At 44.0% G+C, this 14800-nt stretch overlaps 2 gene segments (V, D, J or C); one reads left to right on the top strand and one right to left on the bottom strand.

Annotated features, from left to right (window-relative positions):
* The window catches only part of LOC128451237 (Ig kappa chain V-III region MOPC 63-like), a 150125-nt gene that overhangs the window by 60376 nt on the left and 74949 nt on the right, over positions 1-14800 (top strand).
* The window catches only part of LOC128451236 (Ig kappa chain V-III region MOPC 63-like), a 91388-nt gene that overhangs the window by 3816 nt on the left and 72772 nt on the right, over positions 1-14800 (bottom strand). Inside the window, 1 exon segment of the V gene segment in view lies at positions 6406-6443. Within this exon segment, the coding sequence occupies positions 6406-6443 (38 nt within the window).

The following is a 14800-nucleotide window of genomic DNA, read 5'->3' as shown; positions in this document are numbered from 1 at the left end:
TATCAATCGAATCAATATAGACCTTATCTATCATTATACAGTAATCAGACTGTCTATACCTTCATATGCCAGACTGGACTGTTGTAATTCATTATTATCAGGCTCCAGCAGTAAGTCGTTAAAGACTCTGCAGCTTGTCCAAAATGCAGCAGCACGTGTTCTGACGAGAACCAAGAAAAGAGAGCACATTTCTCATGTATTAGCATCGCTACAGTGTTATTATATTATATTATATATTATATTATAAATATTAATATTAAATCATAATTTAGTTGGTTAAAGCTACCTCGGGGCACCAGCCTTCAAAGGAAGGGAAAAGATAACGATTATTGATTAAGATCAGTCTCATTTAGATCTAGTTCAATTAGAAATCTCAATATTTACTACAAAAGATTATATGATGAACAGTGAAGGTTATGCAGTTCTTGACAGTGTAGCACCTGGCAAAATTCAGTTATGTAACATTAATGAAAGAACATTTGTGAAAGAAAAACATTCATTATTACTGACTAAAGAAAGATGTGTATGTGAGTGTGTGTGTGTGCCTATGTTATCAAGGTTCTCCCAAAATGATGGCTTGCCAAAAGAGTAACACATTCCTGTGGGCCTTTAAGATGGTCACTGACACCCTAAGATAGCAGCCCCCCCCCTCCCCTTTTCTTCTGAAGTGGGGGAGGAGATAACTAGGTGTAGAGATATGTGTGTGTCTATGTAAATGTTAATCAGAGACTGAAAGGGTCAGCGAGATCCTGTGACGAGCGTAACTAACATTTAACTTTCAAATAACTTATAAACACAATATCACAACACGTATAAAACTTATAAACATCACATAGAATCAAATAAACAGTCTTGCTTAGTTTAGTATAATTATTTAGCCCAGATTGTGTTACCGACCCGAGGGACAGGGAAAAGGAAGTTGCATTTCCGTTCGCAATTCTGTGACGTCTTCTGGTTGGTCGTAAGGTTGAAGTCCTCGTGGTTCTGTTGAGCTGTGGGTTTCAGTTGCTGGTTCGAAGTTCTTACCTGCAGGTCATCGAGTCGCTGCTAGGTGTTTGGAAAAGCTTGATTTGAGAGGAGGTTTCCTTGAGAAGATGAGCTGGAAGCTGCAACTCTGCGGTCCTCTCGTTGGATGCGAAGAGAAGGGTTGAGCTGGAGAAATCAGGTTTCTCCCTCGGCGATGCAGGAAGATAGGTCGGCAGCCCTCCTCCTGGAGGGTTGATGGAAAAAAAGAACAATTGGGGCAGACCTTGGCTTATATTGGCCCGGTGACCTCATAGCTCATGGGCCAGAGTGAACAATTGGAGCTGACCCTTGTGGTTTTTCACACCTCTGTGTGAAGTTGAGGAATCCTGGGAGAGTGAGTTCCCTGTGTTCTAGCTTTTTCTAGAACAATGGAACCTTTTGCTTCCTGGGAGACTGAGGACGGGAGGCTTTCCAGAACAAAAGAGCATGCGGCATCAGGCTTTGTCTACATGTTGCCAAACCTTGGTTTAACAAAAACCATGTCCCCAGGGTGGCCACATCATGGATTACGATCTGTGGATCACATATCAGAGATTGCATGGTGGATTCAATTTGGCGTAATCTGTATCGTGTTGGCTGATCGTAATAATAATGGCGGATCCTTTATTGTTGGCATCTGATAACGGTGATGGACCATGACCGAGGTGGCAGCTGATGATGGATCCTAATTGGCGGCAGTGGAAAATGACTGTGGACTATGGTGGCATCTGATCTTGATGGTGGATCAGGATCTTGCTGGCTGCTGACCATAGACTATGATTGCAGCAGGACTGCTTGATTTAAACTGTATATGTATAGTACACTTGACATCTATTGCACTTCTGTCCATCCTGGGAGAGGGATCCCTCACATGTGGCTCTCTCTGAGGTTTTTAGGTTCTTTTTACCCTGTTAAAGGGTTTTTAGTCGTTTTTCCTGACTCTTGTTGAGGGTTAAGGACAGAGGATGTCACACCATGTTAAAGCCCTATGAGGCAAATTGGGATTTGTGAACATGGGCTATACAAATAAAATTTGATCGATTGATTGATAAAGACGGTGTATCTAACTAAGGTCTCTTTAGGCCTCATGATGCATTTTGCAGCTCTTTTTATTCACATGGTTTTATCTTTATTAGCAGATGCAGTTAGCTCATTTTTAATGGAATTGTGAGGTTAAACTGTATTTTATTTACAAAGTAATCGAACGAACATGATACTCGTAAAATTCACTGTCACATTTATTCTGATTGATACTCAGAGTATTTTCTCAGACGGTGAGAATACTTAAATAAAACAGAGGCCTGTGGTCACTGAGGTCAGATGACGCTTACCTACTTACTTCTTTCACTAATATCACAGCTGCATGAAATGACTGATGTACATGGTGATGAAAAGGTTGAACAAGGACAGAAAACAAATTCAGCCTCACAACATGATGGAGTTATTGATGATGGTGAACTGCCAGCAGAGGGCAGTGTGCATCTACTCATAGACATGAAGGGATATTCCTGAGGGAGAGAGTTACTCCCAGAGCAGCTTCCTGGCTTCAGTGTTCAGTCACAGTTGGATTTAGTTGAGGAAACAAAATCACGTGGTCAGACTTTGGTACATTTCTTGGTTTGGGATGAAATAGTCCATTAACAACAATCACATTCAAATGTTTTCTGGTAAAAAGCCTCGAAGACAAACTTCTCCCATGTGTGCAGACCAGAACTTTTCAAAGTCAGACACTGAAGTGAAAGTTCCTTCATGTGATGTCCACATGTTCTCACTCAGCGTCACCTCTTCCTCTCAGTTTCATAAAGACAGGTGCACTCAAATGTATTTTGCATGAATTTGATGCATCGCTGCTCCTCAGAGTTAAAGTCACACAGAGTCTGAACATAAGATGAGCCTGAGGTGGTGGTGGTGGGGGGTCGTTGAACATAAACTTTATTACTTCATTATCATTAACGTGGATGCACAGGTCTGCACTTTTATAATTTTGATGATAAAATATTTGTTAGCATTTTTGTTACTTCTGAACATTAAGAGACAACAAGTTACAAAACTTTGTCATGAATTAAAATTTCGAAAAGAAGTTTGACATAATTTGAAGGCTGTTAAATAAACAGGATGCTTCAAAAAAGTTTTTAAAATAGTTTTTTGTACATCTACTCACCCTCTAATTCAAGAGTAATGAAATACACTCATTTGCATCAATCAAAGTGACACAATTTGAATCCAGATGCTGATGACCCTCAATTCTGCTTCTTCATATTTAGTGTAAATCCAAACAGCAACGCTCCTGAGTTTGTGTCCCACGTCACCTTCAGTCCACTCAGAGCAGAGGAATCATTTCCATAGAGAGGAGGCTTTGCATCGTCAGCTGATCCTCCACTGAACTGAGAAGCTTTATAGTCCTGTGACTCCAACTCTGCAGGACTCAGACCCGTCAGTCAACCACAACCACCATGACTCTCATCACCCTCCTCATCTGGACGCTGGCCTGCTGCAGCTTCACAGGTTCAGTCACTCAGCAACATTTCAGACGTGATGCGCTGCCTGTTCTCTCTCTTCACCTCCGCTGATTAATGTATGATTTGTGTTTGTGTGCAGGATGCAGCGGCCAGATGACTGTGACTCAGCCTCCAGTCGTGACATTTACTCCAGGATCCACTGTCACACTGAACTGTAAAACCAACCCCAGTGTTTATAGCAATCTTTTGTCCTGGTACCAGCAGAAACCTGGACAGGCTCCCAAGCTTCTTATATACTATATATCAACTCTTCATTCAGGAACTCCCTCTCGATTCAGTGGCAGTGGTAGTAGATCTGGTTCTAGCTTCACCTTAACCATCAGCGGTGTTCAGGCTGAAGATGTTGGAGATTATTACTGTCTCGGTACTGTTGGCGATGGAAAGTTCACACAGTGATTTAGAGCCGTACAAAAACCTCCCTCAGTTTGACTGAAGTGAAACTGGTCTGCTGCAGCTGCACAGAGAATAACTGGTCCAGTGAACACAACACAAGTCTTCAAGCAGAGCGACAAGGAAGCTAAACACAACTGAAACAAACTCACAGCTTTAAATGTTCAGAAATCTCCAAACAACGCCCAATGAAACCAACTTTTAGTTAAAACCTAAAACGGCTTAATGTCTGTGTCAGATGAGGAGGGGGTGAGATGGGTTAACTTAAACTCTATTACTTCATTATCATTAACGTGGATGCACATGTTTAATTTTGACTATATGATATTTGTTTGAAGATTGTAGTTATGTGGTTCATGTGTTTCTTTGTAGGGGGGTGTTTGGGACAATGTAGGCTCCCCAGGTCCCTTTTGCCGGTGGCCCCTAAAGTCCCTTGAAACGCCCCTGGAGTCCAACAAATGAGTTTTCATGGTGATTCTCTGGTGGAGCAGTGAACGCTGCGTTGACCGGCCGAGTTGCACGTGTTGTAAACGGAGCTGTATCGTAAAAAACCTGCCTCAACTAGTTGCTCTACAGAATGAGTTCTAACAGAAAACTACAATAAACACAGAGAATATATACGATGTATTATAAAACACATTGAGGTCATACAACAAGCACATCCTGCAAGTTTAAAACCAGAATAATCAGACAATTGTGGTTATTTATCAATTTCATTTGAAGACTTAATGTTGCATTTATTTATCGCCATTAATTGTCATTTAGATTCTGTTACACTACATCAAATGTTGATATGATGATTATTATAATCACACATTCAAAAGTATATTACCATTAAGCACTCACACATCAGAACATGGATGGAACAGAATATCTAATTAAGTCTTATGCTAAATGTGTAATTTCCCTTTGCTTCCTCCGGTTTCATTATAAACTTTTACTTCTGTCACTTATTGACAATAATATGAATTATGAGGAAAGTCCTACAAACTACTAACGTGATACTTTTTTGATTTTCATCATTTTGTTCAATGTTCAACTCAGAAGTCAGAAACATGGTTTTCATGCAGATCCACACAAGAGAAATTACTGTCTAAGTAGAAGTAAAACACAGATTTACATTTATATCTTTTACCACAGAAAAAATAAAACAGAAGCAGATGTTGGTGATGATATATTTTATTTTAGTAAAGTAAAAATAGAAATGTGAAAAACAAATGACATAAGAACATGAAATATTTATTCTTGTTTCAAAAGTAGCACAATACAGCATTGGACTGTCATAATGAGTTGAAGAAAAGGCATGAAGACATGCAGAGCTGCAGTAGAACACATGTAAATCAAACGGACCCACAGTAGAGCACAATGACTCCATCCGGTCGTCTCTCTACTCCGAGCAGAGGTCAGGGTCCAGGGTTTGAGTGACAGGGCTCTGTCCGTCCAGACTGGCCTCACAGCTCACTGAGCCCGCCTTCCTCCACTGGTCTGCAGGGAGGCTCAATGTGCTGCTCCAGCTGTAGTGGCCGGCCCCCCCCAGGACCCCCGGGGTGTGAGACACCCCTGTGGACCTGATGCTGCCCCCCACCTTCCAGAGTAGGCTCCAGGATGAGGGGAAGCCCCCGCTGGCCATACACACCAGAGTGGCAGTGCCCTGCTTCAGCTCTTCACTGGAGGGGGGGAGGAGGGTCAGGGTGGGCCGCACTACACCCACTGGAGGAGAGAGAGGGGAGAAAAGACAAAGGGATGAGGATGAAGGAAAATGACGTACAGGTGATTTCTTGTACGTTATCAAATGAAACAGAAGAACTTCTACTGTTGAACATCATTCACTCAGTGTCAGACCATCAGCCGCAGGGTTCAAGTGTCAATGTGGCTGAGAAGGTTCACTGATAATGATTATTGATGATTATTGAGGACGTCTTCACGTCTGTTTCTCAACGTGTGACAGTGAAGAACTCGTCCCTGAGATGATTTTCTTCTGTTTAAACTCACAGAGCTGAAACACTGGTGTGAAAACAGTTCAAACCTTTGTCGTCTGTTTCTTTCACTTCCTTTTCACCACATGAAGCGTGAACGCAAAGCTGAGCTGCATCTACTGATAAAATCCTGTTTGTGTTCAACATCTGATTTTTGTGCCAAAATATGTTTGATCAATTCAAACTAAACATTTTTAAACAATTTATGATTAAGTTTGAAGCTTGAGCAAATTCTGTTTTTAAACATTTTAAACATGTGAATAAAAATCATCATTGTACATGAAAATAGAAGAAACATTTGTTTTAGTATGTTTCTATAAATGTCTTAATCTACATAAATTAATTACAACCAATACATATTGATCTACATTTCTTTCTCTCAGGATATGAGATTACCTTAGATTGATAAAAATTCCACAAAATTATCAGCCAGTAAATCTCTGAACTTGATCAAATTCTTGTTCATTACTTGATAAAAGTTATAAATGCACAAAGTAAAAGTCTCTGGTACTTACAGTCTTTGTCGAGTTTGGTTCCTCCACCGAAAGTCCACCACAGTGATACAGACTCATTAGGTGCTCGTACAAAAACCTCCTGCACCGTGAACAACAGTCTGTCCACTGAAGAGTCACTTGTTTCTGGTTAAACTACACAATTTACACTGAATATTTATATTGAGCAAACGTGACTCGAAATTTCATCAAGATTTAGTAAATAATAAATATATATATATTTGTTAAAATCTTTCAGAAAATGTATTTAAATTTGTCATGAATTTAATATTTAAAGAAAATAAGTTTGACATCATTTGAAAGCTGTAAAACAAACAGGATGCTTCAAAAGAATTAAAACAACATTTTCATAAAAAATCCAATTGCACGTCTACTCACTCTGTAATTCAAGGGAATGAAATACACATATTTGCATCAATAAAGTGAAACAATTTGAATCCAGATGCTGACGACCCTCAATTCTTCTTCTTCTTATTTAGTGTAAATCCAAACAGCAATGCTCCTGAGTTTGTGTCCCATGTCACCTTCAGTCCGCTCAGAGCAGAGGAATCATTTCCATAGAGAGGAGGCTTTGCATCGTCAGCTGATCCTCCACTGAACTGAGAAGCTTTATAGTCCTGTGACTCCAACTCTGCAGGACTCAGACCCGTCAGTCGACCACAACCACCATGACTCTCATCACCCTCCTCATCTGGACGCTGGCCTGCTGCAGCTTCACAGGTTCAGTCACTCAGCAACATTTCAGACGTGATGCGCTGCCTGTTCTCTCTCTTCACCTCCGCTGATTAATGTATGATTTGTGTTTGTGTGCAGGATGCAGCGGCCAGTTGACTGTGACTCAGCCTCCAGTCATCACATTTACTCCAGGATCCACTGTCACGCTGACCTGTAAAACCAACACTGCTATTAGCACTAGTTATATGTCCTGGTACCAGCAGAAACCTGGACAGGCTCCCAAGCTTCTTATATACTATACATCAACTCTTAATACAGGAACTCCCTCTCGATTCAGTGGCAGTGGCTCTGGTTCTAGCTTCACCTTAACCATCAGAGGTGTTCAGGCTGAAGATGTTGGAGATTATTACTGTCTTGGTACTGTTGGCAATGGAAAGTTCACACAGTGATTTAGAGCCGTACAAAAACCTCCCTCAGTTTGACTGAAGTGAAACTGGTCGGCTGCAGCTGCACAGAGAATAACTGGTCCAGTGAACACAACACAAGTCTTCAAGCAGAGCAACAATGAAGCTAAACACAACTGAAACAAACTCAAAGTTTTAAATGTTAAGAAATATCCAAACAATGCCCCATGAAACCAACTTTGACATTTTAGATTTTGGGTTGAAGACTAGAACGTCTGAATGTGTGTGAAAGATGAGCCTGAGGTGTGTGTGTTTGTGTGTGTGTGTGTGTGTGTGTGTGGGGGGGGGGGGGGGGGGGGGGGTTGAACATAAACTTTATTATTTCACTATCATTTACGTGGATGCCCAGGTCTGTACTTTTAAAATTTTGACTATATACTATTTGTCTGAAGATTGTATTGATGTGGTTCATGTGTTTCTTTGTAGGGGGGTGTTTGGGTCAGTGTAGGCTCCCAAGGTCCCTTTTGCCTGAGGCCCCTAAAGTCCCTTGAAACGCCCCTGGAGTCCCACAAATGAGTTTTCATGGTGATTATCTGGTGGAGCAGTGAACGCTGCGTTGACCGGCCGAGTTGCACGTGTTGTAAACTAGTTGCTCTACAGAATACGTTCTAACAGAAAACTACAATATACACAGAGAATATATTCGATGTATTACAAAACACATTGAGTTCATACAACCAGCACATCCTGCAAGTTTAAAACCAGAATAATCAGAAAATTGTGGTTGTTTATCAATTTCATTTGATGACTAAATGTTGCCAGATATTTATTTATTAACTCTGATTGTCATTTATATTCTGTTACACTTCATCAAATATTGATATGATGATTATTATAATCACACATTCAAAAGTGAATTACCATTAAGCACTCACACATCAGAACATGGATGGAACAGAATATCTGATGAACTCTTATGCTAAATGTGTAATTTCCCTTTAATTTCTCAGGTTTCATTATAAAATGTTACTTCTGTCACTTATTGACAATAATAAGATTTGTGAGGAATGTCCTACAAACTACTTAAGTAATGCTTTTGTGATTTTTATCATTTTGTTCAATATTCAACTCAAAAGTCAGAAACATGGATTTCATGCAGATCAACACAAGAGAAATTACTGTCTAAGTAGAAGTAAATAACAAATTTACATTAATATCTTTTACTGCAGAAAAAATAAAACAGATATTGCCTTATCCAGTTTAGCATAAAACTTTATTGAGGTATGAACAGGAATTTGCTGTAAAAGGTAAAGGAATTTTGGCAGAACTGTCATTTTGATGAGGTTCACCCTAACGACAAACGATAGAGGCAAGGTAGACCATCTTTTAAAGTTCTTCTCAACTCTGCCAAGCAATGGGACATCATTTTTATTGAAAGTGTCTGTTAGATACCTTGTTATATGGATTCCCCAATATTTAAAACAGTTATCCACTCTTTTAAAGGGAACTCTGTTGTCTGGCAAGTCCCCAACTAAGTTATTAATTGCAAATAACTCACTCTTTCCGAAGTTGAGTTTCTAGTCAGAGAGTTGGCCAAATTGCTTCAGGATGTCCGAAACTATCGGGAGAGATGTGGATGGATTTGATACATAGAGAAGTAAATCATCTGCGTACAGTGACAGCTTGTTTAGTGATCCTTGGCGGGAGACGCCCTCAAATCCATTCTCGGATCTCAGCTAGATGGCCAGGGGCTCAATGGCTATGGAAAACAATAAAGGGGATAGTGGACACCCTTGCCTTGTGCCGCGGTGGAGCCGGAAGGGGGGGGTAATACTGTATTGTTTGTTTGCACAGAAGCTACTGGTGTGGAGTATAGTATTGACATACACCAAACACCAAACACATAACACATACACATATTGACATACACCAAACACATAATACATACTCATATTGATATACCACATATATTCCTTAAACCATACTCATAGTCAACACTTTATATCACACATCCCAGCTCCCTGATTCAGTTCGCACAGAGACAGTGAGTAGACCTTGGGCCACAATCTCTCCCCCAGACAGCACACTAACGCAGCTGCACTGATACAGCAACATTATCACCTCTGGTGTGCACGTACGACATCGTCATCATGCGATATTCCAAGAGGATATAATCTATGTGCGCACTCTGTTTAAGCGTCTTTCTTCCTGTGCAGCCTCCTGCGTAGAACTAGAGACCCATGCATGTTCAGTTGCTGGACACCGCGTTTTCCTGACCTGTGACCTCTGAATAAACTTGCTTAACTTCAACTTGAGAACGACGACTCCTCTCCTTTGATTTCCACCCGCAACAAATGGTAGCAGAGGATGGTTTTAGACGATTGAAAGAGCGGAGTGGAAAAACAACCAGTCGGGGAGGAGGTCGTCTCTCGGACGGGAAAGAACCGCCCTGCGTGGCTTGTCTCTCCTCGGGAACCTGATCAAACAGCTGTACTACTAAAAAAGGTAAGCAGAGCCTATTTAATTGAAATCTGCATATTGTCGTGATAGGAAATAAAACTAAATTTTTGATCAGTAGTACTGAGGGTGAGTACAAGTTGCCTATGCTAAATTTAGAATAGTAATTGCAAAGGTCTGAAAACGCTGTGTATTTAGCAATTGTGTTTTTCTATATTTAATAAAGAGATACCGGCCGAGAGAAAGAGATACCGGCAGCTTACACTGTAAAATATGACTAAATGAGTTGGTGTAAGAGTAGCCGAGAGAAAGAGATACCGGCAGCTTACACTGTAAAATATGACTAAATGAGTTGGTGTAAGAGTAGCCGAGAGAAAGAGATACCGGCAGCTTACACTGTAAAATATGTCTAAATGAGTTGGTGTAAGAGTAGCTGAGAAGAAAAAAAAAGGAGTTAAAATTCAGCCAGACCCATGTTGTAAAATAGCTCCACGACGGTGGTTGATGTGGGGGTTGGCGTGACGACACACACTGTAAAACAAAGCACCTTAACGGGTTTGTGTGTGGGACTATCGCTACGGATTTAACTCACAGGCCCTCCAAATCTCGCAAAAAAGGGAATGGAAGGGCCTAACAATTGGACTATCAAATTATAATTAGAAAAGTGACTGTGGGGGAGACTTCTGAGGAGCAGCCCTTTTGCGGTCTCTGCCCGTGTGTTAGCATTCCTACACACTGATAGCAAAGCGCACACACATCCCCTCTCACTGACGGAGCAACACACACACAATTTCATAGACTGACTGAGAAAAAAAAAAAAATGGAGGATTTTGGGGAATATGTGACCGTACAAGTGAGAAATATGACCGCTCCTAAGGAGTGGAAGAGTAGGGAGGAAGTGTGGAGCAAGATTTTGATCGGGTGGCGGAATAAAGGGTGGATATTGCCAGGGAACATAGCCCCAACCCGGAAGGTGATTGGAAGTATGAGAGCCGCACTGCTCTTAGCAGTGGATGAGGCGGAATCAGCAGAGAAAAGCAGCTAAATGCACTCTGTTCACCAACCACCATGTTAAAACTAAAATGGCTAAATTGGAATTGGAGATAGGCTCACAGGCTCTGGATGTTTGCTTGCGGGTTGTGTTCGGTATGCCGAAATTCGGAGAAGGGACTGATGGCTTGGGAGTGAATGTCAAAACTCCCAGTGGGGACAAGGAGCAACTGCAGGAAACAGCCAACACCCTTGCAGTGCCAACCCCGGCCGCTGTGCCATCCCTATATCCCCAAATGCCCCCTCCTTACGGTGTCAACACAGGTGTAATACCTCTGTCTCCCCAGAAGAGGGAGACAAAGAGGGCTCCAACTGAACTTCCACCAAGTGCCTACACGATGGCGCCAGTGCGCGTAGTAGAGGGAGGAGTGCTTCATGGAGTCATGCAATTGACAGGAGGACAACTTACGGTGAAAGATGATTCACTTTCGGAGGCAACACAGATCCTTACAGGAACAGTAGAAACAGTTCAAGGTGAAATCAGACTGCTGAGAGAGGAAATGGCTGCACTGACTGCAGCGGGGACAACTGAAGGAGACCAAGATGGAGGGCACGAGGGTCACAGAAGCAGAAGAGAGACACCATCGTGCTCCGCCAGTGGATCGGTGAAAATGCATCGCTCACCGTCACCAGATGGGGCTAAAGGAGGGCCGGCCTCTGCCCACGCATTTGAAGGGAGGATCAGAGAGAGGAGGTCCAGCCTTGGAGACCACACTCCATGGGGAAAGGGGTACACCTGGACAAGGTCAAAACAAAATCCCTCCATGACACGCACCCTGCTGCCCTCAGAACGATGGGACCTGTCTAGCCCACTTAAAAAGGGGGCGCCGGTTCTCCATCACTCAGATGACGAGTGGGAGAAAGAAACACAAGATTGGGACAAGCACCAGTATAGGTCGGGCCACTCAGAAGAGGAAGGCGAAAAGGGGGAGGAAAAAGAGGGAGTCCACGCAATTAACGGCATCTTACATGGCAGTGCCACACCTATGAGGACGAGAGGGCATCATGAAAGGATGAAGGAGGCCCAGAAGAGGGAAGAAGCAAGACAGGAGGAGAGGCCTGCATACTCGCTCCCCTTAAGACAGGCACCTGGACAGTCACCTGGCATGTGTGATTTCCACCCATGGGGATTTGCTGATATGACGGGCCTAATTGAAGGATTGCCCCCTCTCACGTCAGGAGCCACTCCCTGGATTGAGGGGTTTGAAACCCTCACCATGGGGAACAATCTGGCCGCTGGGGACCTCCGCCCGGTATTAGCTCGCTGCACAGATCGACATCGTGCGGCTAAGCTGCTCCAGGAAGGAGGAATCACTGCATTGGTCCCCAACCATGCATCCTTCAACCCCTACCGGAACCCCCTGTGGACCGCCTTAAGGCGTAAGTACCCAACCCCACTAAACAAAGGTGCTCTAAAAGCCTGTAAGTGGGATGGGAAGATGTCCCCTGCAGAGTTCATTAGACAAACACAGGCGGCCTGGAGGAAGGCCCACCTTGGACCCCATGACTCCTCCGACCTTACCATCTCCATGTGGAGAACAGCCACCATTCAAGGACTTCCACCATCAGTTCAGACTAAGCTGGAGGATTGCGTGGGCCTGGACGAAATGGCTGGAACCGAGTGGCAGGCTCAAGTCACTCACCACATGAACAAGCACACTGAAGCCCAAGACAAATATGGTGATGAGATGAAAGTGCTGCAGAGAAGGCTCATGGTGGCTCAGGTCTCCGAACATGAAGGCACCAAGGCTGAGAGGAAAACAGCAGCAGCTGCCAAAATAGTGAAACCTCCCACGGCTGAAGAAGTAGCGGACCTGGTGGTTAAGCAGATGACAGCGATACAGCCTCTCCCTACGCCTCAGCCCCTGATGCAGGTTCCTCCCCTCTGCTATGGCCCACAACAACAGCAGCAGTATGGCCAGTATCAGCAACCACAAGGCCCGTATCAGCACCAACCCCAAGGAGGAAGAGGAGGTTGGGCACCAGGAGGAAGAGGAGGTTGGGCACCAAGAGGCAGAGGACGTGGCACAGGAAACACCACGTATTTCTGCTATAACTGTGGAGGACCAGGGCATATAGCCAGAAACTGCAGGCTGGAACCCCAGCAAAAGGGGCCCCCACGTGGTCAAGGCTGTGACCAACCCAGAGAACCACCTTACCAACCACCCCCTCAGAAACAAGCCAACATGCCTTACCCAGTCCCATATGATGTGGACCCAGCCACCCAGACCCCCCTGAGGGAGTGGAGGAACGAATGAGGATGCCCGCCACCAGAAGGGGGACTGATGCGACACTTTGGACTCAACACCGAACCACTTGTGTCATGTGACATCGATGGTGTCCCTCATCTCATGCTGGCAGACACTGGAGCAACATACTCCTGTCTGCGAACCACACAGCCACTTTCAGAAAACTCCACTATGGTGGTGGGAGTTACGGGGTCCCCAATTAGACAGTCCTTCACCCAACCCCTCCGTGTGACGCTGGGAAGCCACACAGTTTCTCATGCATTCCTCTCTGCCCCAACATGCCCAGCCAACTTATTAGGACGTGACTTGATGTGCAAACTCAAGTTGAAGATTTATCTCGATGAAAAGGGGGTCCAAATCTCCTCTGAAGTCCCAGAAACCACAAGACAGCATCCAATTCGTATCCTATTCACTGGAGAAACACCCCAACCGCAGGATCAAGAAGTGTTTTGGCTCAGATTGATGCCCACTGGCCCCTCAACACCACGCATCCAGTTCCTGTTCAATACATACAAACCTAAAATCTATGCCTTACACCCATACAAAACTCCCCTCTCACACATACACTGCACTCTTAATGTCACCTCGAACCCTGATGAACAATATGAGGAAGACTGGGACGAAAACATGGCTCATCTACAACCCAAGATCACATGTTCAAGTATAGTGTGTGGCAAGGAAGGAGTCGCTGCAGAGGTTAAACTGGATGACTTTGCTGAAGAATGGTACCAGCTCACAGAATCTGCTCCACATGTTACACTAACTGTGGGATTTGGCTATGAAGCTCGCAGTCTAGGCCCCATGATGAAGAGAGCACAAGGTTTGACCTGGATTGCCACTACAGACCCAGAAGTTCTCAAGGCCGCCACTGAAGACATGTGGAAGTTCAACATCCCTGCCACCATGGAAACCACACTCCCAGAACACCTGCCCATACCAAGACATCACGGTTTGTCCTGCACCGATCACCCAGACACAACTCGGATGCTCAGCGCTGTCCCCACCAGGATTTGGACCACTTCTGCTTATGATGTGGGAAGACTCCACACCGAGCCCATCATGGTCAGACTCTGTAACCCCCATGACCCACCGCTGCACAGACCCCAATACAGACTCAAACCTGACCAATTGGAAGGAATCGCCTCCACAATCCAAGGGCTCCTGGAAACTGGAGTGATCTACCCCACCTCTTCTCCCTACAACACCCCCATCTTGCCAGTACCTAAAGCTGGAGGGAAAGGCTGGAGGATGGTGCAAGACTTCAGACCAATCAATCAGATAACGATACCAGATGTGCACCCAGTTCCCGACCCACATGTCTCGCTCAACAACCTGGACCCAAGTCTCACCTACTTCACAGTAATAGATCTGGCAAATGCCTTCTTCAGCATTCCAGTACACCCGACCTGCCAACAGTTCTTCGCATTCACGTACAACAACCAACAGTACACTTACAGCTGCCTGCCACAAGGCTACAGATGTTCCCCTGGCCTTTTCAACAAGGCGCTGAAAAATCACCTGCAACAGCTTGAGCTCCCAGAAGGAGTAGTGCTGATCCAGTAT

Source organism: Pleuronectes platessa, chromosome 11 (assembly GCF_947347685.1).
Source record: "Pleuronectes platessa chromosome 11, fPlePla1.1, whole genome shotgun sequence".
NCBI lineage: Eukaryota > Metazoa > Chordata > Actinopteri > Pleuronectiformes > Pleuronectidae > Pleuronectes > Pleuronectes platessa.
This window is presented reverse-complemented; position numbering and strand designations above follow the sequence as displayed.